Here is a 23,137-nt window from a genome sequence, read left to right as displayed (position 1 = left end):
ACACACACACACACACACACACACACACACACACACACACACACACACACACACAACACACACACACACACACACACACACACACACACACACACACACACACACACACACACACACACACACACACACACACACATTCTTGTATTTGTTACCTTCTTGAGACAAAAATGCTTACCTCTATAGGACCACTCTTTCCAGATGTATAAAGATTTGTATTAACAACATTAATAATATATACATACTATGCAAATATTAAAAAAGTAGGCCTTTAGTTCCTTTTTTTTTTTTTGTAATTAGTTTTTAATCTTCCATCCATTTATTCCCTTTGGGGTTGCGGGGGGCGCTTAATTATTTACTTCAAGTTATTACAGTATGTCTCTATATACATATTTATTTTATTTTTTAATTAATTTTGGCCAGGGGGGCGCATTTCAATTTCTTACACACACTTTGTATTACATATGTTGGCAAGAGGGGGAGCACTTAAAATTTTTACACACACTTGTTATTTCATATGTTGACCAGAGGGGGAGCACTTTTAAAACTGACACACAGTCAATTAGAAAAATCCCTCCTTTTTGGGACCACCCTAATTTTGATAGATTTCACCACCAGGGGTCCAAAATTAGATGTCTATTTTTTGTTTTTTGTAATGTGCTTAAGGCCGATGACAAAGGAGTCATGGACCAGAGTTGGCCTCTGTGCCGCACTTTGGGCAACCCAGCTGTAGAAGTTAACTATCAATGACCACTATAGTCTTAGTACCGTAGTGTATTTGTTCATCCTACGTTCACATATGGTATGCGGGTTGTCTTACGTCAGCACCGGAAGTCGTAAAAAAAAAAAATTGGGGGGGGGGTGGGGGGGGGGGGGTGGATAGGGAAGTCCTTTAGCTGCTGTCTTGTTTTATCATATATTGCTGCCTTAGCACCTGTGAATGTTTACATTTGTATGCACATTAAATCAACAAAAAAAATGTTCATGGACTCTAGTATTTGGCTCTATATTAGATGCAATGGTTTTCCGAATTGGGACCAAGATTTCGGTCCTAACTTATTCACCGGTCCTTGTATGGAAGGTACTTTTCCTTGTTGATGTCTCAAGAAGGCTAGAAATACAAGAACACACAAACACACAAACACATTCTTGTATTTGTTACCTTCTTGAGACGAAAAAGGCCTACCTCTATAGTACCACCCTTCCTACAAAAATAAAGATTTGTATTTACAACATTAATAATATATACATACTATGCAAATATATAAAAGGTAAGACTTTATTTACTATTTATTTATTTGTTTTGGAATTGGTTTTTAATCTTCATTATTTACATCAAGTTTTTACAGTATGTCTCTGTATACATATTTATTTATATTTTTTAAATACATTTTGGCCAAAGGGGGCGCATTTCAATTCCTTACACCCACTTTGGGCAACCCAGTTGTAGAAGCTAACTGTTAATTGGCCACTATAGTCTTAGTACCGTAGTGTATTTGTTCATCCTACGGACACATGGAACGCGGATTGTCATACGTCAGCACTGGAAGTCGTAAAATCAGCTGTTCACCTGGCAGGTTTTTTGGTGGATGAATAGGGAAGTCCTTCTTTAGCTGCTGTCTTGTTTTATCATATAATGCTGCCTTTGCACCTGTCAATGTTTACTTTTGTATGCACATTAAATCAACAAAAAAATACTGACTTTGGAGCAATGTTCTCGGATCGGACTCTAGTATTTGGCTCGCTAATAAATGCAATGGTTTTCCGTATAGGGACCATGATTTCGGTCCTAACTTGTTCACCGGTCCTCATATGGAATGTACTTTTCCTTGTTGATGTCTCAAGTAGGGTGGAAATACAAGATCACGCACACACACACAAACATATATTCTTGTATTTGTTACCTTCTTGAGACGAAAAATGCCTACCTCTATAGGACCACCCTTTCTACAAAAATAAAGATTTGTATTAACAACATAAATAATATATACATACTATGCAAATATAAAAAAGGTAAGCCTTTGTTAAATTTTTTTTTTGTAATTGGTTTTTAATCTTAATTATTTACTTTAAGTCATTACAGCATGTCTGTATATACATTTTTAATTCATTTTTTAAATAAATTTTGGCCAGGGGGGGTGCATTTCAATTTCTTACACACACTTTGTATTACATATGTTGGCCAGAGGGGGAGCACTTAATTTTTTTACACACACTTGTTATTTCATAGGTTGACCAGAGGGGGAGCACTTTTTTTTAAATTTTTTTTTTTATACATACTATGCAAATATAAAAAAGGTAAGCCTTTATTACTTTTTGTAATTGGTTTATAATCTTCATTATTTACTTCAAGTAATTGCAGTATGTCTCTATATACATATATTTATTCATTTTTTTATATAAATGTTGGCCAAAGGGGGCGCATTTCAATTTCTTACACACACTTGTTATTGCACATGTTGGCCAGAGGGGAAGCACTTAAAATTTTTGCACACACTTGTTATTTCATATGTTGACCAGAGGGGGAGCACTTTTAAAACAGACACACAGTCAATTTGAAAAATCCTTCCTTTTTGGGACCACCCTAATTTTGATAGATTTCACCACCAGGGGTGCATATGAGACATTCTCTATCAGATGCAATGGTTTTCCGTATTGGGACCATGATTTCGGCCCTAACTTGTTCACCAGTCCTCATATGGAAGGTATTTTTCCCTGTTGATGTCTCAAGAAGGGTAGAAATACAAGAACACAGAGCCGGCCCAAGGCGTAAGCGAACTAAGCGGCTGCTTGGGGACCCCCTAGAGTCCATGCATATTTATATTGTTTTTAACAAGTTCACTGATGTCCACACTACGGTGGAGTCTTTGGTGCGGCCGGCGAGTCATCACAAGTTTAACAAGAAGCAACCCCGCGGAGTGTTTTTATCTAAATACATACTTCCGCAAAATTATTTGGTATGATATTGGAAGGATTTTACCGCCCTCAAAAGAAGATCAATGTAATTATTAGTTAACACCAGGAGTCCCCAAACTACGGCCCGCGGGCCCGCCAGCGTCCAACATCAGGTCTGTATAAAAAATATAAGTATAAAAGTATAAAAAGTATAAAAAAATAATAAAAAATAAAATAAAATAAAAATTAAAAAAAATTAAAAAAAATCTGTCTTTTCGTATCCACTTTGTACTGCTTGCTACTCACGGTGTCTACGAGCTGCTCAGGCAAATCATATTGTCTAAAAATGCATTTTCTCATCGATAACGTGACATCATTGCGTGCGGGGAAAGTGCGCTATATATATCTAATATATATATATATAAATGTATATATATATATATATATATATATATATATATATATATATATATATATATATATATATATCTGATATATATATATATATATATATATATATACTGTATATATATAAATTATATATATAATATCTATATATATCTAATATATATATATATCTAATACATATATCAAATATATGTATGTATGTATGTATGTATATATATATATATATATATATATATATATATATATATATAGCCCGGCCAAATTGTTTTAACCCAATGCGGCCCCCGAGTCAAAAAGTTTGGGGACCCCTGGTTAACACCCACAAGTATATTTTTGAATTTATTTTGGCACAGTATTAATTCATATGACCCAATCAAAACAACTTTGCCTACTCATGGTGTACATTAACAATAACCAACAAAAAAAGTCAACACACGGTCGCACCTAACACACATCCTGCTCATTGAACTTTGTGGACATTATAGAACATGTATACATAATGTATACATAATTTAAAACTACACATTATAGGGAATGAGTGGTAATATGTGCAAAAGTCTCTTCACACTTCCCCATATTTGACGCAGTTTAGCTGCTTGATATTTCTGACTGATTACAACACTTTAAGGAGGTCGCCAGGGAAGTAAACAAGGTAGGAGTCAAACTTTCACATATTCTTAATATTCAACATTGTATCGTTTGTACTTCATCTTGCATTGTCATCACGGTGTGTGTGTGTGTGTGTGGGGGGGGGGGGGGGGGGGGGTAGTTGAAGTTACAGTATGTGTTGTTGTTCAGTCTGTTATTGCTTGCATTATTCAATGCAGACTGAAGAGTTAATTTGGTATAAAAGAATGTTGTTGCCACAAAAGTGTCGTAATTTGTGTATTTGTCTATGTGTGTGTGCGTGTGTGTGTGTATGTGTGTGTGTGTGTGGGAGTGTGTGCGTGTGCATCCATATAACAGCATATTGGCGATTACCCTCTAAACAGGGGTTATCACAGTTTGTACTGTATTACTACAAGTTTGGCAAACTTACCTCTTTAATTTGGTATGAAATGAATATGCAGACTTAATGCATTGCCATCACAGAACATTCGATAACATTCAAAGAACGTAATATGCAACGTTTCGGGAGCCGAAAGAATGCTTGCCCTTTGCACCAATATGGAACCAAAAAACAACCCAAAAGGCCCCTTGATGTAAAGTTAATTGCCCCAAAAGGCTAACGTAATTACGAAGTTCTGGGAACCAAAATGGATGGCTGGGTTATTTGTAAAACCAGCTGTGTAAACGTGATCACAAATCACTTCGAGACAGCACCCATAGTTGTAATAAATAATATTTAAAAAAACAACTGAAGTTACTGTAGTGTTTTACATTATACACCTACATTTACATTTAAACCGTTTTTGTTACCTTGTTTCTAGTAACTCGGTTCATTAATATTATTTAAGTGTTTGTTTTTGTGCAATTTAATTTGTTACTTTTGTAGATGTCGGAATGATGCTATTGTTGAACTTGATTGTTTTCTTGCACTCCAAATTATTTTTGCACATTGCTGATGCAAGTTTTTCTTACCAAAAATAAGAAATCAAATGAGAATCTGTTACGTGCGGGGGTGTCGCAGCTTGCTGCAAGGTTCGTTCCCCCGGGGTGCAAACGGACCACTCCGGACAGGACGTGCAGGTAGGAGCATGATTTATTCTTGAAAAAATCAAAGAGGTACAAAAAAACAGAAAACAAGTCGACGGAACAACGTGCCGATCACACTCGAAGCTAAGGCTACCACTTAGCATAGGCCAGGGGTCGGCAACCCACGGCTCCGGAGCTGCATGCGGCTCTTTGATCACTCTGATGCGGCTCAGCTGCATACTCGCCGGCCCCCTGATTTTCCCGTAAGACTTCCGGATTTCAGTGCCTCTCGCAGAAACCTCCCGTAATTAATATTCTCAGATTTTCACCCTTGCAATGATAATAAGGGCGTGCCGTGACGGTACAGCATTTAGCACCCTCTACATTCTGCATTATCAGCGTGCCAGCCCAGCCTTTTATTGTATGCTTTTCCTGCTAGCACACACAAGTGACAGCAAGGCATACTTGTTCAACAGCCACACAGGTTATACTGACGGTGGCCATATAAAACAACTTTAACACTCTTACTAATAATGCGCCACACTTTGAACCAAAACCAAACAAGAATGACAAACACATTTCGGGAGAACATCTGCACCTTAACACAACATAAACACAACAGAACAAATACCCAGAATCCCATGCAGCCCTGACCTCTTCCGGGCTCCATTATACACCCCTGCTACCACCAAACCCCGCCCCCACCCCAACCCTGCTCCCTCACACATCAACCCCCCCGCCCCCCTGTGCGTCGGTTGAGGTGGGCGGGGTTTGGTGGTGGTGGGAGGCGGGGGGTGTATAATGTAGCCCGGAAGAGTTAGGGCTGCATGGGATTCTGGGTATTTGTTTTGTTGTGTTTATGTTGTGTTACGGTGCAGATGTTCTCCCGAAATGTGTTTGTCATTCTTGTTTGGTGTGCGCATTATTAGTAAGAGTGTTAAAGTTTTTTATACCGCCACCGTCAGTGTAACCTGTGTGGTTGTTGAGCAAGTATGCCTTGCTGTCACTGTCATGTTCAAGCAGAAGCCCCATACAACGTGTGGCTGAGTCGGCACGTTGGTTGTAGTGAGCGCTAAATGCTGTACCATCACGGCACGTTTGGGAGAATAGTTGCCCTGAAAGTAGTAGTATGCCAAAAAAATCGACAGACTACGGCTTGTCAAGTATGACGCTGTCAAGCGTCATCCATATAAAACCCGCGGGCCGCACTACCATTGAATTTTCATGTCAAGGTGCGGGCCGCTTGTCTGAGACCCTTGGTTAATACATAGCACAAAGCAAAAAAAAAACTTCGTAAACAGTGTTATTTCATGTTAAATTTCAAAAGATTTTTGTGGCTCCCATTGTTTACTTTAATTTGTGAAACTGGTCAAAATGGCTCTTTGACTGGTAAAGGTTGCCGACCCCTGGCATAGACTAAAGACAAGCAATACTCACGTAACAGAAGCATAAAGCAAACAAAGAAGCCAGGCTGACTGACCGGCAAAGGCAGGCTTAAATAATGCCTCTGATTAGTGCTCGGGGAACAGGTGAGCGTCCCGAACACCAATCAGAGGCATGTGAAAATAATAAGCAACCATGGTAACTAAAACAAACTCAAGGGTGCATAAAACAGGAACTGAGGGAGTCCAAAACTAACCGAAAATACCAAAACAGGATCCGGGCCACGGATCATGACAAGAATCAGCTTTATTGGCCAGGTATTTTTAACACACACGGAATTTAACTCCGGACGGTGCTCTCTTGGTAGAATGTAAACATTAAATAACAGCAAATAGTTAAAAATAAAAACATGTAATTTAAGACTGGTATGTACAACACTGATGACACTTTTACTGTAAATACAAAGCTTTATCACTTGGAACGTTCAACCTCAGGCCACTCTTGTAGCTGAATGTTCTACATTTTGAAATTAAGAACCATATGTGGCATGTGAGTGTGAATGTTGTCTGTCTATCTGTGTCGGCCCTGCGATGAGGAGGCGACTTGTCCAGGGTGTACCCCGCCTTCTGCCCGATTGTATCTGAGATAGGCTCCAGCACCCCCCGCGGCCCCGAACGGGACAAGCGGTAGAAAATGGATGTATGGATGGATGTGGCACCCTGGACATCATTCATTCATTTATGTTATCATTGCATTGGTATTACCGTATTTTCCGGACTATAAGGCGCACTTAAAATCCTTTTTTTTCTCTCTCGCAAAAATTGACAGTGTGCCTTATAACCCGGTGCGCCTAATGTACGGAATAATTCTGGTTTTGCTTACCGACCTCGAATACATTTTATTTGGTACATGGTGTAATGATGAGTGTGAGCAGTAGATGGTAGTTAAACATAAGAGATAAGTGTAGGCTGCAATATGATGGCAATATGACTCAAGTAAACAACACCAACATTGTATATAGAACATTACACACGGCGCTCAAAAATGAAGCCGCACCGCTTGATGGATTCACGGTACATTAAACATACAAGGATTATTATCTGGCGTTTTTGTTTCGCAATTTTATGCAAAAGCAACTTTTCTTACCTTCTGGTACCTGCTGATCTGTATTTGGGATCTGCATGATTCCTGAAAAATTGCGCGCTTCCGCCTTTGTAGGCCGTGCCGACACCGTAGTCGATAAGCTTCTTCTTTTTCTCTATCTTCTTGTTATGGAACATTCATCCTCCGCTGTTGCGGAATAGTGTAAAGTTCTTACTTATATTGGTCAGTAAACTCACCATGAAAGCGCTAAAACATACCGGTGTAGTGAGTTTACATTATCCACCCAAGGAACTTCAGTTCGGTCGGACGGTTTTTCACGGGACACATTTCTGGTGTTGTTGTTGCATTACTGAGCCACGGGTGAGAAGATGCTGCTCCGTTATTGATTGAAGTAAAGTCTGAATGTCATTAAAAAAGTTAGCTCCATCTTTTGAAACTTCTTCCACTCCCGTCCTTGCACGCTACACCGCTACAACAAAGATGACGGGGAGAAGACGCTGTCAAAGGTGAGCCACGTAAATAAGACCGCCCACAAAACGGCGCATCCGGAAGCGACTGTCAGAAAGCGGCTTAAAGATTCAGTTCAGTTTCAGTTCATTTCGAACATGCATACGATACAATGTAATGCATTACACATTTCAACTTGTTTCATTACAGCACGAGCAAAGCTTATTTAATTCTACCGCTTTTCATACCATAGCAATTTTATCCAATTTCCTTGTTCTCTGTAACAGAACAGTGAACAAATAAATAATATACCGTAGTAAGCAAACAAATGTTAAATACCGTATTTTTCGGACTATAAGTCGCAGTTTTTTTCATAGTTTGGCCGGGGGTGCGACTTATACTCAGGAGCGACTTATGTGTGGAATTATTAACACATTACCAAAAAATATCAAATAATATTATTTAGCTCATTCACGTAAGAGACTAGACGTATAAGATTTCATGGGATTTAGCGATTAGGAGTGACAGATTGTTTGGTAAACGTATACCATGTTCTATATGTTATAGTTATTTGAATGACTCTTACCATAATATGTTACGTTAACCTACCAGGCACGTTCTCAGTTGGTTATTTATGCCTCATATAAAATACACTTATTCAGCCTGTTGTTGACTATTCTTTATTTATTTTAAATTGCCTTTCAAATGTCTATCCTTGGTGTTGGATTTTATTAAATACATTTCCCCAAAAAATGCGACTTATACTCCAGTGCGACTTATATATGTAGTTTTCCTTCTTTATTATGCATTTTCGGCAGGTGCGACTTATTCTTCGAAAATTAGGGCACATAAATAAGAAAAAAAAAAAAAAAAGGGTTCAAGATGTTCATCATAATTCTTGTTCTGTGTACTTTGTGAACACTTGTAGTATGAACAGTCTCTTAAACTGAATCATATTGGTGCTGTGTTTGATTTCTTTGGTTAATCCATTCCATATTTTAATTCCACATACAGATATGCTAAAGGTTTTAAATGTTGTACGTGCATACAAATGTTTTAAAATCAATGTTCCTCTAGGGTTATATTTCTCCTCTTTTGTTGAGAAGAATGGTTGTACATTATTGGGTAGTAGGTTATAGTTTGCTTGGTACATCAGTTTAGCTGTTTGCAAATACACCAAATCGTTGCATTTCAATAATTGTGACTCAATAAATAAAGGGCTTGTATGTCCTCTATATCCAACTTTATGTATTATTCTAATGTATCTTTTTTGTAACACAGTTAGTGAATGAAGCGCACATTTGTAGTTGTTTCCCCATTTTTCTACACAGTAACTCAGATATGGTAACACTAGCAAGCAGTAAAAAATAAGAAGTGATTTTTGGTCTAGAACATGGGTGTCAAACTCTGGCTCGCAGGCCAAATTTGGCCCACCGTGTAATTTCACTTGGCCCTTGAGGCGATATCAAATTAACACTAAAGCTGGCCCGCCGATTATATATTCAGCGGCAGTGCCGCGGTAACACCGCATTAACCGCTAATTCTAATACTTGCAAACCCTCCTGGGAGTCTTCCAAACTTCAGCGCCCCTCCCGAAAATCGTCACGTCTGCTTTTTAGCCAGACCAACGAGTGCTGGCCCAGTCACATAACATTTGCGGCTTCTGCACGCACACACAATTGAATGCAATGCATACTTCCTCAACAGCGATACAGGTTACACTGAGGGTAGACTTTAACACTGTTAGAAATATACGCCACACTGTGAATACACACCAAACAAGAATGACAAACACATTTCGGGAGAACATCCGCACCGTAACACAACATAAACACAACAGAACAAATACCCAGAACCCTTTGCAGCCCTAACTCTTTCGGGACGCTACAAGGTGTGTGTGTGTGGGGGGCGGGGGGGGTGAATTTTGTAGCGTCCCGGAAAAGTTAGTGCTGCAAAGGATTCTGGGTATTTGTTCTGTTGTGTTTATGTTGTGTTACGGTGCGGATGTTCTCCCGAAATGTGTTTTTCATTTTTGTTTGGTGTGGATTCACAGTGTGGCGTATATTTCTAACAGTGTTAAAGTTTTTTATACTGGCACCCTCAGTGTAATCTGTATCGTTGTTGATCAAGTATGCTTGGCATTCACTCGTGTGTGCGTACAGAAGCCGCACATATCTTGTGACTGGGTCTGAACGATGTTAGAATGGATGAAAAGCGGACGTGACGATAGCTCGTAGAGGACGTAAAAGGCAGTGCCTGTAATGCACGCCCCCAAGACTGCGGTCCGGCTGGACTACGAGATATAATGACTGATGAACACCTTCGTTCGATAATGAAGGTTGCCTCAGCTCAAAGCCTGAGCCCCGACATTAATGAACTAGCATCCAAAAAAAGATGCAAGGTATCTGGCTTCTGCACATCAGATTAGATCAGTGTTTTGCAAACTGAGCAGTTTTAAGTCCTGAATGGTTGTTTTATTCATTGTTATTTTATTTTCAAATGTATTAGCCTGTGGAAAAAGTTAATGTTGATATTCACCTCAGAAGGCTGCAAATAGAAAAGAGGCATTCGATTTTTATTTAAATTGTATTTGATATGGCATTGATATTTTTTAATTATTATTATCATTATTATTTGAAACTCGATTTTGCATGTCACTATAAAGTTATATAAGCCTTGCTTGTTCAATATTCAATGCAAAACTTGTTTGGGTCCCTATTAAAAGGTTAATTTTTTCAACCTTGTCCGGCGGCTTTGTTCAGTTTAAAATTTTGGCCCACTATGTATTTGAGTTTGACACTCCTGGTCTAGAACATGTTTTGCTTTACTCATTATTGACGTGAAGATGATCTGTAAAATATAATCTATGCAACATTTTGACCAAAGAACCACCATTACATGTTATGTAGACCACAAGGAAGTGTTTTCAATTTAGAAAAAAAAAATATATATAGACTTAGACTCCTTTAATGCGCCCTATAATCCGGTGCGCCTTATATATGAAAAAAGATCCAAAATAGACCATTCATCGACAGTGCGCTTTATAATCCGGTGTGCCCTACGGTCCGGAAAATACGGTATTTATGTTCTTGGTAACACTTTAGTATGGGGAACATATTCACCATTAAATAGTTGCTTATTAACATAGGGGTAGGGTTAGGGTTGGAGTTGTGGTTGAGGTTAGGGTTTAGGGTTAGGGTTAGGGTTGGGGTTGGGAAGACTCTTAGTTAATGGCTTACTGATTGTATAATAAGGCCATGCAGAATAAGGCATTAATAAGTACTTAATAATGACTAATTAAGAGCCAATATGTTACTAATTTGCATGTTAATAAGCAATTAATTAATAGTGATTAGGTGTACCTTAAAATAAAGTGTTACCATGTTCTTAATGGGACACCACCATGTATTGATAAATGACATTTCATATGTAAAGACACACCTGGCAAACAATAGGATAATGTAAACAACACTGCCAGAGTCGCAATGAGTTTATAGTAACTAGGTGTGTGAACGATCAACAATCAATGTTATTGGCAGAAATAGAGGGCCTCAAAATCAAATTTTGCTTAGGGCCCCATGGAGACTTGGGCCGGCTCTGCACACACATACACACAGATTACTATTGTTGATAAAAGGGTGGGCCAACATGAAAGAGGTGTGGTCTTACCTGGACACTTGTAAGATGCAGGTACATGACGCCAGCCACATGAAAACAAACACTCAACACCAACAGGAGAAGTACAAGTATCCCCCTGTGAGAGAAAGACAGATCTGACTGGGAATGATTGGATCAACACACCATGGAAAGAATGATCAGGTTAGAACTCTTTTACGTACTGTGGGATCATTAACAGATAGATAAGGCCAAAAAATGCATCCAGGATCAGAGAGACCACCACTGCACAGATGAAATGATCGTCATCCACCTGGTTATACTAGGAAAAGTAAGGAAGGACACTTCAGTATTATACTTTAGTATAGGTTTGACAACAAATGAAATCAGACTGTCATTCCGGGCAAATACAACTTTTGTGCCTATTTTTGTTGTTGTCGTCTGTAGCGCTATTTGCCAGGGATAGATATCCTTTAAACTGCAGTCGGTACTTTTGAAACAGTGCTGGTGCTTAACCTTCGCCAGAAGCAGTACTTAAAAAATGGAAAACATAATGTGGAGGGGGGGCGTGGCCTGCGGGCCTGCCGCGGAACGGGGTGTGCAAGGACCGGCCTCGAAGACAGCAACAGGTGAGTAGATGGCCCAGGTGGGCCTTGTTATCTAATCACCTGTCGCCTTTATTAGCAGCTGCCGGGACGAGACACGGGGTTTGGAGTTGGAGTGGGAGCCAGAGAGAGAGAGACACGGACGAAGGAAAATACATTTTGCTGGAAAGCAAAAGCCGAGCACTATTTATGAAAATAAAACCAGTGTTGTACCCTGAAATCCGAGCTCTCGTGGCAGTGTGTGGTGGTCCGAGGAACCCACTAGAGGGCAACCTCTACACATACATATTTTGTTTGGAAACAATGCTTTATTATGTTTATAGAATTTTGCGTGCAAGGTAAACAAGTGAGGTTGGCACGTTGTGGAAATCGTAAATAAAAACAGAATACAATGATTTGCTAATTATTTTCAACTTATATTCAATCGAATAGACTACAAAGACAGGATACTTAATGTTCGAACTGAGAAACTAAATTTTTTTTGGCAAATAATCATTAACTTAGAATTTAATGGCAGTAACACATTGCAAAAAAGTTGTCACGGGGGCATTTTTACCACTGTGTTACATGGCCTTTCCTTTTAACAACACTCAGTAAACATTTGGGAACTGAGGAGACCAATTTTTGAAGCTTTTCAGGTGGGATTCTTTCCCATTCTTGCTTGATATACAGCTTAAGTTGTTCAACAGTCCGGGGTCTCTGTTGTGGTATTTTAGGCTTCATAATGCACCACACATTTTCAATGGGAGACAGGTCTGGACTACAGGCAGGCCAGTCTAGTACCCGCACTCTTTTACTACGCGGTTGTAACACGTGGCTTGACATTGTTTTGCTGAAATAAGCAGGGGCGTCCATGATAACGTTGCTTGGATGGCAGCATATGTTGCTCCAAAACCTGTATGCACCTTTCAGCATTAATGGTGCCTTCACAGATGTGTAAGTTACTCATGCCTTGGGCACTAATACACCCCCATACCATCACAGATGCTGGCTTTTCAACGTTGCGCCTATAACAGTACGGATGGTTATTTTCCTCTTTGGTACGGAGGACACTACGTCCACAGTTTCCAAAAACAATTTGAAATGTGGACTCGTCAGACCACAGAACACTTTTCCACTTTGCATCAGGGTTAGATGAGCTCAGGCCAAGATGGGTGCGGCATGGCGTAGTGGGTAGAGCAACCGTGCCAGAAACCTGAGGGTTGCAGGTTCGCTCCCCGCCTCTTACCATCCAAAAAAAAAATCGCTGCCGTTGTGTCCTTGGGCGGGACACTTCACCCTTTGCCCCCGGTGCCACTCACACCGGTGAATTGAATGATGAATGATAGGTGGTGGTCGGAGGGGCCGTTGGCGCAAATTGCAGCCACGCTTCCGTCAGTCTACCCCAGGGCAGCTGTGGCTATGAAAGTAGCTTACCACCACCAGGTGTGAATGTTTGATGGGTTCTACATGTAAAGCGACTTTGGGTAAGCGCTATATAAATCCCAGTTATTATTATGGGTGTTGTTGATAAATGGCTTTCGTTTTGCAGAGTAGTGTTTTAACTTGCACTTACACATGTAGCGACAAACTGTAGTTACTGACAGTGGTTTTCTGAAGTACAGTGATATCCTTTACACACTGATGTCGCTTTTTGATGCAGTACCGCCTGAGGGATCGATGGTCATGGGCATTCAATGTTGGTTTTCAGCCTTGTCGCTTACGTGCAGTGATTTCTCCAGGTTCTCTGAACCTTTTGATGATATTACAGACTGTAGATGGTGAAATCCCTAAATTCCTTGCAATAGCTCGTTGAGAAATGTTGTTCTTAAACTGTTCGACAATTTGCTCACGCATTTGTTCACAAAGTGGTGACCCTCGCCCCATCCTTGTTTGTGAGTGACTGAGCATTTCAGGGAAGCTGCTTTTAAATCCAATCATGGCACCCACCTGTTCCCAATTAGCCTGTTCACCTGTGGGATGTTCCAAATAAGTGTTTGATGAGCATTCCTCAACTTTCTCAGTCTTTTTTGCCACTTGTGCCAGCTTTTTTGAAACACGTTGCAGGCATGAATTTCCAAATGAGCTAATATTTGCACAAAATAACAACGTTTTCCAGTTCGAACGTTAAGTATCATGTCTTTGCAGTCTATTCAATTGAATATAAGTTAAAAAGGATTTGCAAATCATTGTATTTTGTTTTTATTTACGATTTACACAATGTGCCAACTTCACTGGTTTTGGGGTTTGTAGATGCACTGCACATAACTACTATTGTGGAAACCGAGATGATATCCACTGTATTTTTGTAAGGGACTAGAAAAAGATTATATGACTGACTGCAAATATGCTTTGTGTGGGACGTCACAATGCGGTATATCCTCCTCTCTTAATATACAATCTTTGGTCATGCACAGCTGAACTCGCTACAGCTCCAGACAACACCGTTACACAATGAAGTCCACCTGTACTTTAAACATCATCCGATTAGCTTTGCTATCCGTGAGGGGGTGGCGTTTTGTGTGAAGAAGCACATGTCAAATGTAAATTCCTGAATGACAAGACGTTTCGTATGAAAAATTACCCAAACGTATTCTTGGACACGTTATGCTCTGTCATTGATTAGAATATTAACAGAGATTTCTCCCCACACGTCCTGTGTCCCTCATGGCGTGCATGACTAAGACATGAACTCCAAAGCTATATGTTGTGAATTCAAACCCAAGTCGGATTTAAAGTGAAATACATTTTTTAAACTTATGCTTTAATGATGTTAAAATTATTTAATGTGCTTAACACTAGAGATGTCCGATAATGGCTTTTTTGCCGATATCCGATATTGTCCAACTCTTAATTACTGATTCTGATATCAACCGATACCGATATATACAGACGTGGAATTTACACTTTAGTATGCCTAATTTTGTTGTGATGCCCCGCTGGATGCATTAAACAATGTAACAAGTTTTTCCAAAATAAATCAACTCATGTTATGGAAAAAAAATGCCAACATGGCACTGCCATATTTATTATTGAAAGTGCATTATTTTTTTTAACTTGCCTCAAAACAGCAGCTTGGAATTTGGGACATGCTCTCCCTGAGAGAGCATGAGGAGGTTGAGGTGGGCGGGGTTGGGGGCGGGGGGTGTATATTGTAGCATCTCGGAAGAGTTAGTGCTGCAAGGGATTCTGTATATTTGTTCTGTTGTGTTTATGTTGTGTTACGGTGCGGATGTTCTCCCGAAATGTGTTTGTCATTCTTGTTTGGTGTGGGTTCACAGTGTGGCGCATATTTGTAACAGTGTTAAAGTTGTTTATACGGCCACCCTCAGTGTGACCTGTATGGCTGTTGACCAAGTATGCTTGCATTCACTTGTGAGTGCGAAAAGCCGTAGATATGATGTGATTGGGCCGGCACGCAAAGGCAGTGCCTTTAAGGCTTATTGGCGCTCCGTACTTCTCCCTATGTCCGTGTACCACTCCGTACAGCAGCGTTTTAAAAAGTCCTGAATTGTACTTTTTGAAACCGATACCGATCATTTCCGATATTACATTTTAAAGCATTTATCGGACATCTCTACTTAACACCCTAACGTCAGCACAGTAATTAAAAAAGTGGATTGTTCATTTTGTTGCTCAAGGTAATATTATTTATATGGTGCTGGGATACCCATGATTTCGGCCTTTCAAAGCTCCTCTTGGACTACCATTTTTTGACCTTGGTATTTGTCAAAACCAAATTACGGCTCTTTGCACGACTGCTTCTAAAATGCCCATAAAAAGTAGTACATGTCTCCTGCTTGTTTGAAAACATAGCAATACATCAAATGATAACATGAATGTACAGTAATTGAGTGTCTCCTTGGTGATGCCCCGTATAGTACACGCAAAATCCTCATTCAAACAAGGCCGTCTGCACTACTTTACAATTGCACTGGCAGTGTTAGTAAATAGCCTTCAACACACCCACTAATAGTGCACAACATTTTATAGATTGCACTCTGTGGAGGGAGATGTTGCCAGCTCCTCTGTCCATGGTGCTGAGAACAGAGCACCATTAGACGGGGGCGTGGCAGTGCTGACGGCGAGACACAGCTGGCAGTAAGCGGCCGGGAGCAGGAGGGAAGAGAGGATACGCACGTGACTGAAAGGTCACGTTCTACTGGAGAGAAAAACTTTTGTTGAAGCATTCTTATTAAAACCTTGTCAAACCGGGTGGTGTTTGGATATTTTTAATAAGGCCCAGAGGGTGCAGAAATAAAGACATGCTTGTGTTGTAATGTTGATGTTCACAATTCTGGGCGGGGCTGGTGAATGCTCATCGCGACTGTGATTGTGCATAATGAGTTAGCGTTGCGGTTGCAGCGAACGCTATAGCAAAATGTATATGCGGCGTTAAGACCTGAGGATTTCTGTTTCCATATTAAGGTCAGTAATTAAGTTTTAAAAAAAGTCTCTGCCTGGACGCTACATTTAAATGACGTTACTTGTACAATATCACCTCCAATCACTTGTTGCAGAGGCTTTTTTTTTGCCGGTCTCTTTATTGCCGTTTAAGTCGGCACCGGTGCCATTATGGAACCGAGTTTTGGTACCCATTTCTACTATTGACATTTAATTTATTCCAACGGGTGTTCAGGGCTCAATTCCATCAGTCAGTGGAGGAACACAAGTACATTTCTTAATAACACATTCATGAAAACACATTTAAATGTATTGTGCGGTTTAGGATGTGTTACTAATGCTGGTTGGACTGTAGGGGGCACTAGTGTGACACTATACACCTACATTATCCACAGAGAAAAAGGAAAGTCTAGACCAGAGGTGTCAAAGTCGTTTTCACTGAGGGCCACGTCACAGTTATGTTTGGCCCCAGAGGGCCGCTTCTAACGGTGAATACTATTATTACACAAATTTTCTATGCATTTTATTAGTAGATTTTTTTTAAACTAAAATGTAAAAAAAAAAATATGGTAAATTGTAATAATTTCACTTCAAAATTTAGTGTATATTACTGTAAATGGAAAAACAACACTGCTTTTTTTATGGTATAAAAAAAAGGCAGCTCAGTTGTCAGAATTTTGGCATCTTAGTTTTGTTTTGATTGATTGAATTTTGATTGAAACTTTTATTAGTAGATTGCACAGTACAGTACATATTCCGTACAATTGACCACTAAATGGTAACACCCGAATAAGTTTTTCAACTTGTTTAAGTCGGGGTCCACGTTAATCAATTCATAATATATAGCATATATAGCATATATAGCTGCCAGTTTGTTTGTTTTTTTGTTGTTTTTTTTACCGCAAATCAACAACAGTAGATTTTTCGGTGTATTACTGTAAATGCCAAAATGGCACCACAGTTTACTACAGTAAAAAAAAGAAAAATGCTGTAAAAACCACAGTAAATTTCACAATTTTACCTTGAAATCTATTGCTACTTATACATTGCACAATTTGATGGATAACTTGCTTTGAAATTATTATTATTTATTTATATTTAAAAAATGGTTTGAATGTTTGTTAATATATTTTTGCATAATTAGACCATATTTAAGTTAACATAATTTGCGATTACATGGAGTACTTTTTTTTTCTTCTCCCAAAATAGAAAGAAAAAATACATTTAGTAAGAAAAGTTACAGTACTTTATTGATACATATTATTACCAAGATTTCGAGGGCCAAACAAAATGAAGTGCCGGGCCACATCCGGCCCCGGGGCCTTGAGTTTGAGACCTGTGGTCTAGACCTATCTCAAATATAACTTTCAATTAGAGAAAAATGCTGTAAAAACCACGGTAAATTTCACAATTTTACCGTGAAATCTATTGCTACTTTTACATTGCACAATTTGATGGATAACTTGCTTTGAAATCATTATTATTATTATTTATTTCTATTTAAAAAATGGTTTGAATGTTTGTTAATATATTTTTGCACAATTAGACCATATTTAAGTTAACACAATTTGCGATTACATGGAGTACTTTTTTTTTTCTTCTCCCAAAATAGAAAGAAAGAATACATTTAGTAAGAAAAGTTACAGTACATTTTTCTGATACATATTTTTTCCAAACTGTCGAGGGCCAAATAAAATGAAGTGGCGGGCCACATCCGGCCCCCGGGCCTTGAGTTTGAGACCGGTGGTCTAGACCTATCTCAAATTTAACATTCATTTAGAGAAAAATGCTGTAAAAACCAGGGTAAATTTCACAATTTTACCGTGAAATCTATTGCTACTTTTACGTTGCACAATTTGATGGATAACTTGCTTTGAAATCATTATTATTATTATTTATTTCTATTTAAAAAATGGTTTGAATGTTTGTTAATATATTTTTCCATAGTTAGACCATATTTAAATTAACATAATTTGCGATTACATGGAGTACTTTTTTTTTTTTCTCTCAAAATAGAAAGATAGAATACATTTAGTAAGAAAAGTTACCGTACATTTTTTTGATACATATTTTTCCCAAGCTTTTTAAATATGGTCTAATTATGCAAAAATATATTAACAAACATTAAAACCATTTTTTAAATAGAAATGAATACTAATATTAATGATTTCAAAGCAAGTTATCCATCAAATTGTGCAATGTAAAAGTAGCAATAGATTTCACGGTAAAATTGTGAAATTTACCGTGGTTTTTGCAGCATTTTTCTCTAAATCAAAGGTCTCAAACTCAAGGCCCGGGGGGCGGATGTGGCGCGCCACTTCAATTTATTTGGCCCTCGAAAGCTTAGAAAAAATATGTATCAATAAAGTACTGTAACTTTTCTTACTAAATGTATTCTTTCTTTCTATTTTGAGAGAAAACAAAAAAAGTACTCCATGTAATCACAAATTATGTTAACTTAAATATGGTCTAATTATGCAAAATTATATTAACAAACATTCAAACCATTTTTTAAATACAAATAAATACTAATAATAATGATTTCAAAGCAAGTTATGCATCAAATTGTGCAACGTAAAAGTAGCAATAGATTTCACGGTAAAATTGTGAAATTTACCGTGGTTTTTACAGCATTTTTCTCTAAATAAAAAGGTCTCAAAATCAAGGCCCGGGGGCCGGATGTGGCCCGCCACTTCATTTTATTTGGCCCTCGAAAGCTTGGAAAAAATATGTATCAATAAAGTACTGTAACTTTTCTTACTAAATGTATTCTTTCTTTCTATTTTGGGAGAAGAAAAAAAAAGTACTCCATATAATCGCAAATTATGTTAACTTAAATATGGTCTAATTATGCAAAAATATATTAACAAACATTCAAACCATTTTTTAAATAGAAATACATACTAATAATAATGATTTCAAAGCAAGTTATCCATAAAATTGTGAAACGTAAAAGTAGCAATAGATTTCACGGTAAAATTGTGAAATTTACCGTGGTTTTTACAGCATTTTTCTCTAAATGAATGTTATATTTGAGATAGGTCTTCCACAGGTCTCAAACTCAAGGCCCGAGGGCCGGAAGTGGCCCACCACATCATTTTATTTGGCCCTTGAAAGCTTGGAAAAAATATGTATCACTAAAGTACTGTAACTTTTCTTACTAAATGTATTCTTTCTTTCTATTTTGGGAGAAGAAAAAAAAGTACTCCATATAATCGTAAATTATGATAACTTAAATATGGTCTAATTATGCAAAAATATATTAACAAACATTCAAACCATTTTTTAAATAGAAATAAATACTAATAATAATGATTTCAAAGCAAGTTATCCATCAAATTGTGCAATGTAAAAGTAGCAATAGATTTCACGGTAAAATTGTGAAATTTACCGTGGTTTTTACAGCATTTTTCTCTAAATCAAAGGTCTTAAACTCAAGGCCCGGGGGCCGGATGTGGCCCGCCACTTCATTTTATTTGGCCCTCGAAAGCTTGGAAAAAATATGTATCAATAAAGTACTGTAACTTTTCTTTCTAAATGTATTCTTTTTTTCCATTTTGGGAGAAAAAAAAAGTGCTCCATATAATCGCAAATTATGTTAACTTAAATATGGTCTAATTATGCAAAAATATATTAACAAACATTCAAACCATTTTTTAAATAGAAATAAATACTAATAATAATGATTTCAAAGCAAGTTATCCATCAAATTGTGCAATGTAAAAGTAGCAATAGATTTCACGGTAAAATTGTGAAATTTACCGTGGTTTTTACAGCATTTTTCTCTAAATAAAAAGGTCTCAAACTCAAGGCCCAGGGGCCCTATGTGGCCCGCCACTTCATTTTATTTGGCCCTCGAAAGCTTGGGAAAAATATGTATCAATAAAGTACAGTAACTTTTCTTACTAAATGTATTCTTTCTTTCTATTTTGAGAGAAAACAAAAAAAGTACACCATGTAATCGCAAATTATGTTAACTTAAATATGGTTTAATTATGCAAAAATATATTAACAAACATTCAAACCATTTTTTAAATAGAAATGAATACTAATAATAATGATTTCAAAGCAAGTTATCCATCAAATTGTGCAATGTAAAAGTAGCAATAGATTTCACGGTAAAATTGTGAAATTTACCGTGGTTTTTGCAGCATTTTTCTCTAAATCAAAGGTCTCAAACTCAAGGCCCGGGGGCCGGACGTGGCCCGCCACTTCAATTTATTTGGCCCTCGAAAGCTTAGAAAAATATGTATGAATAAAGTACTGTAACTTTTCTTACTAAATGTATTCTTTCTTTCTATTTTGAGAGAAAACAAAAAAAGTACTCCATGTAATCACAAATTATGTTAACTTAAATATGGTCTAATTATGCAAAATTATATTAACAAACATTAAAAACATTTTTTAAATAGAAATAAATACTAATAATAATGATTTCAAAGCAAGTTATGCATCAAATTGTGCAACGTAAAAGTAGCAATAGATTTCACGGTAAAATAGTGAAATGTACCGCGGTTTTTACAGCATTTTTCTCTAAATGAATGTTATATTTGAGATAGGTCTAGACCACAGGTCTCAAACTCAAGGCCCGGGGGCCGGATGTGGCCCGCCACTTCATTTTATTTGGCCCTTGAAAGCTTGGAACAAATATGTATCAATAAAGTACTGTAACTTTTCTTACTAAATGTATTCTTTCTTTCTATTTTGGGAGAAAAAAAAAAAGTACTCCATATAATTGCAAATTATGTTAACTTAAATATGGTCTAATTATGCAAAAATATATTAACAAACATTCAAACCATTTTTTAAATAGAAATAAATACTAATAATAATTATTTCAAAGCAAGTTATCCATCAAATTGTGCAATGTAAAAGTAGCAATAGATTTCACGGTAAAATTGTGAAATTTACCCTGGTTTTTACAGCATTTTTCTCTAAATGAATGTTATATTTGAGATAGGTCTTCCACAGGTCTCAAACTCAAGGCCCGGGGGCCGGAAGTGGCCCACCACATCATTTTATTTGGCCCTTGAAAGCTTGGAAAAAATATGTATCACTAAAGTACTGTAACTTTTCTTACTAAATGTATTCTTTCTTTCTATTTTGGGAGAAGAAAAAAAAGTACTCCATATAATCGTAAATTATGATAACTTAAATATGGTCTAATTATGCAAAAATATATTAACAAACATTCAAACCATTTTTTAAATATAAATAAATACTAATTATAATGATTTCAAAGCAAGTTATCCATCAAATTGTGCAATGTAAAATCTATCTCAAATATAACATTCAATTATTTAAGGTACCGGTAAGTTGCATATTCTACTTCAGCAACCCTCAATTACATGTAATACAAATGTAAACAACAACACTGCATTGAAGTACCGTATTCTTCGGAGTATAAGTCGCACCGGAGTATAAGTCGCACCCGCCGAAAATGCATAATAAAGAAGGAAAAAAACATATATAAGTTGCACTGGAGTATAAGTCTAATTTTTGGGGGAAATTTATTTGATAAAACCCAACACCAAGAATAGACATTTGAAATAAATAAGGAATAGTAAACAACAGGCTGAATAAGTGTACGTTATATGCCGCATAAATAACCAACTGAGAACATGCCTGGTATGTTAACGTAACATATTATGGTAAGAGTCATTCAAATAACTATAACATATAGAACATGCTATAATTTTACCAAACAATCTGTCACTCCTAATCGCTAAATCCCATGAAATCTTATACGTCTAGTCTCTTACGTGAATGAGCTAAATTATATTATTTGATATTTTACGGTAATGGGTTAATAATTTCACACATAAGTCGCTCCTGAGTATAAGTCGCACCTCCTCCCAAACTATGAAAAAAACTGTGACTTATAGTCCGAAAAATACGGTACATTACCATACTTGCCAACCCTCCCGGATTTTCCGGGAGACTCACGAAATTCAGCGCCTCTCCCGAAAACCTCCCGGGACAAATTTTCTCCCGAAAATCTCCCAAAATTCAGGCGGAGCTGGAAGCCACGCCCCCTCCAGCTCCATGCGGACCTGAGTGACGTCAGGTGCGCAACACCACGTAAATCGTTGGCCAACCAAAAGGTAACCCCAGTACGCTATAGCCAACATTCACCAGGAGATGTCAACAGACAAACATAGATCACTCTATTACATTCCTCCCCTTTTAGAAATGTACAGAAGTTACTCAAAATAAATAAACAACCCAACCAAAAAATGCAGCAGCTCAATTAAAAAACTGTACTTAAGCCACTTTTTTTGTTTTTTTAGTACTGAACTCTTAACCCTCATTCGTAAAAAATAACATGCTTATTATACAAACAGTATTTGTACACCTTTAACACAGATTTTTATACTGTCTTCAGAGATTCCGTTTTTTGGTGGTACTCGAAACCTTTCTGGGTACCTGCGAAAGGGTGTTCAGCATGGTTAGAAAAACAGTGACAGAGAATAGAACAAGGATGGACAATTCAACCCTTAACTCAACAATGAGTAGATGAGTGTTATCATCTACTCGGCTTTGTACCGAGGATGTCGTTGTGGCTTGTGCAGCCCTTTGAGACACTTGTGATTTAGGGCTATATAAATAAAGATTGATTGATTGATTGATTGTGTGTATATGTGTAAATAAATGAACACTGAAAT

The 23,137-nt window shown here is 37.6% G+C and overlaps 1 protein-coding gene across 5 annotated transcripts in view; it reads right to left on the bottom strand.

The window, feature by feature from the left end:
• The window catches only part of LOC133616394 (adenylate cyclase type 1-like), a 223,809-nt gene that overhangs the window by 66,421 nt on the left and 134,251 nt on the right, over window positions 1–23,137 (bottom strand). For 4 of the 5 annotated variants that reach the window (XM_061975587.2, XM_072914695.1, XM_061975590.2 and 1 more), the window contains 2 exons: window positions 11,709–11,806; window positions 11,539–11,623 (listed from right to left, as the gene is read on the bottom strand). In XM_061975587.2, the coding sequence (XP_061831571.1) occupies window positions 11,539–11,623; window positions 11,709–11,806 (183 nt within the window). Of the gene's footprint in view, window positions 1–11,343; window positions 11,467–11,538; window positions 11,624–11,708; window positions 11,807–23,137 lie in introns of those variants that run through there. The other variant, XM_061975589.2, reaches the window with a different exon arrangement.

The sequence above is a fragment of the Nerophis lumbriciformis genome, linkage group LG14, assembly GCF_033978685.3.
Source record: "Nerophis lumbriciformis linkage group LG14, RoL_Nlum_v2.1, whole genome shotgun sequence".
Classification (NCBI taxonomy): Eukaryota; Metazoa; Chordata; class Actinopteri; order Syngnathiformes; family Syngnathidae; genus Nerophis; species Nerophis lumbriciformis.
This window is presented reverse-complemented; position numbering and strand designations above follow the sequence as displayed.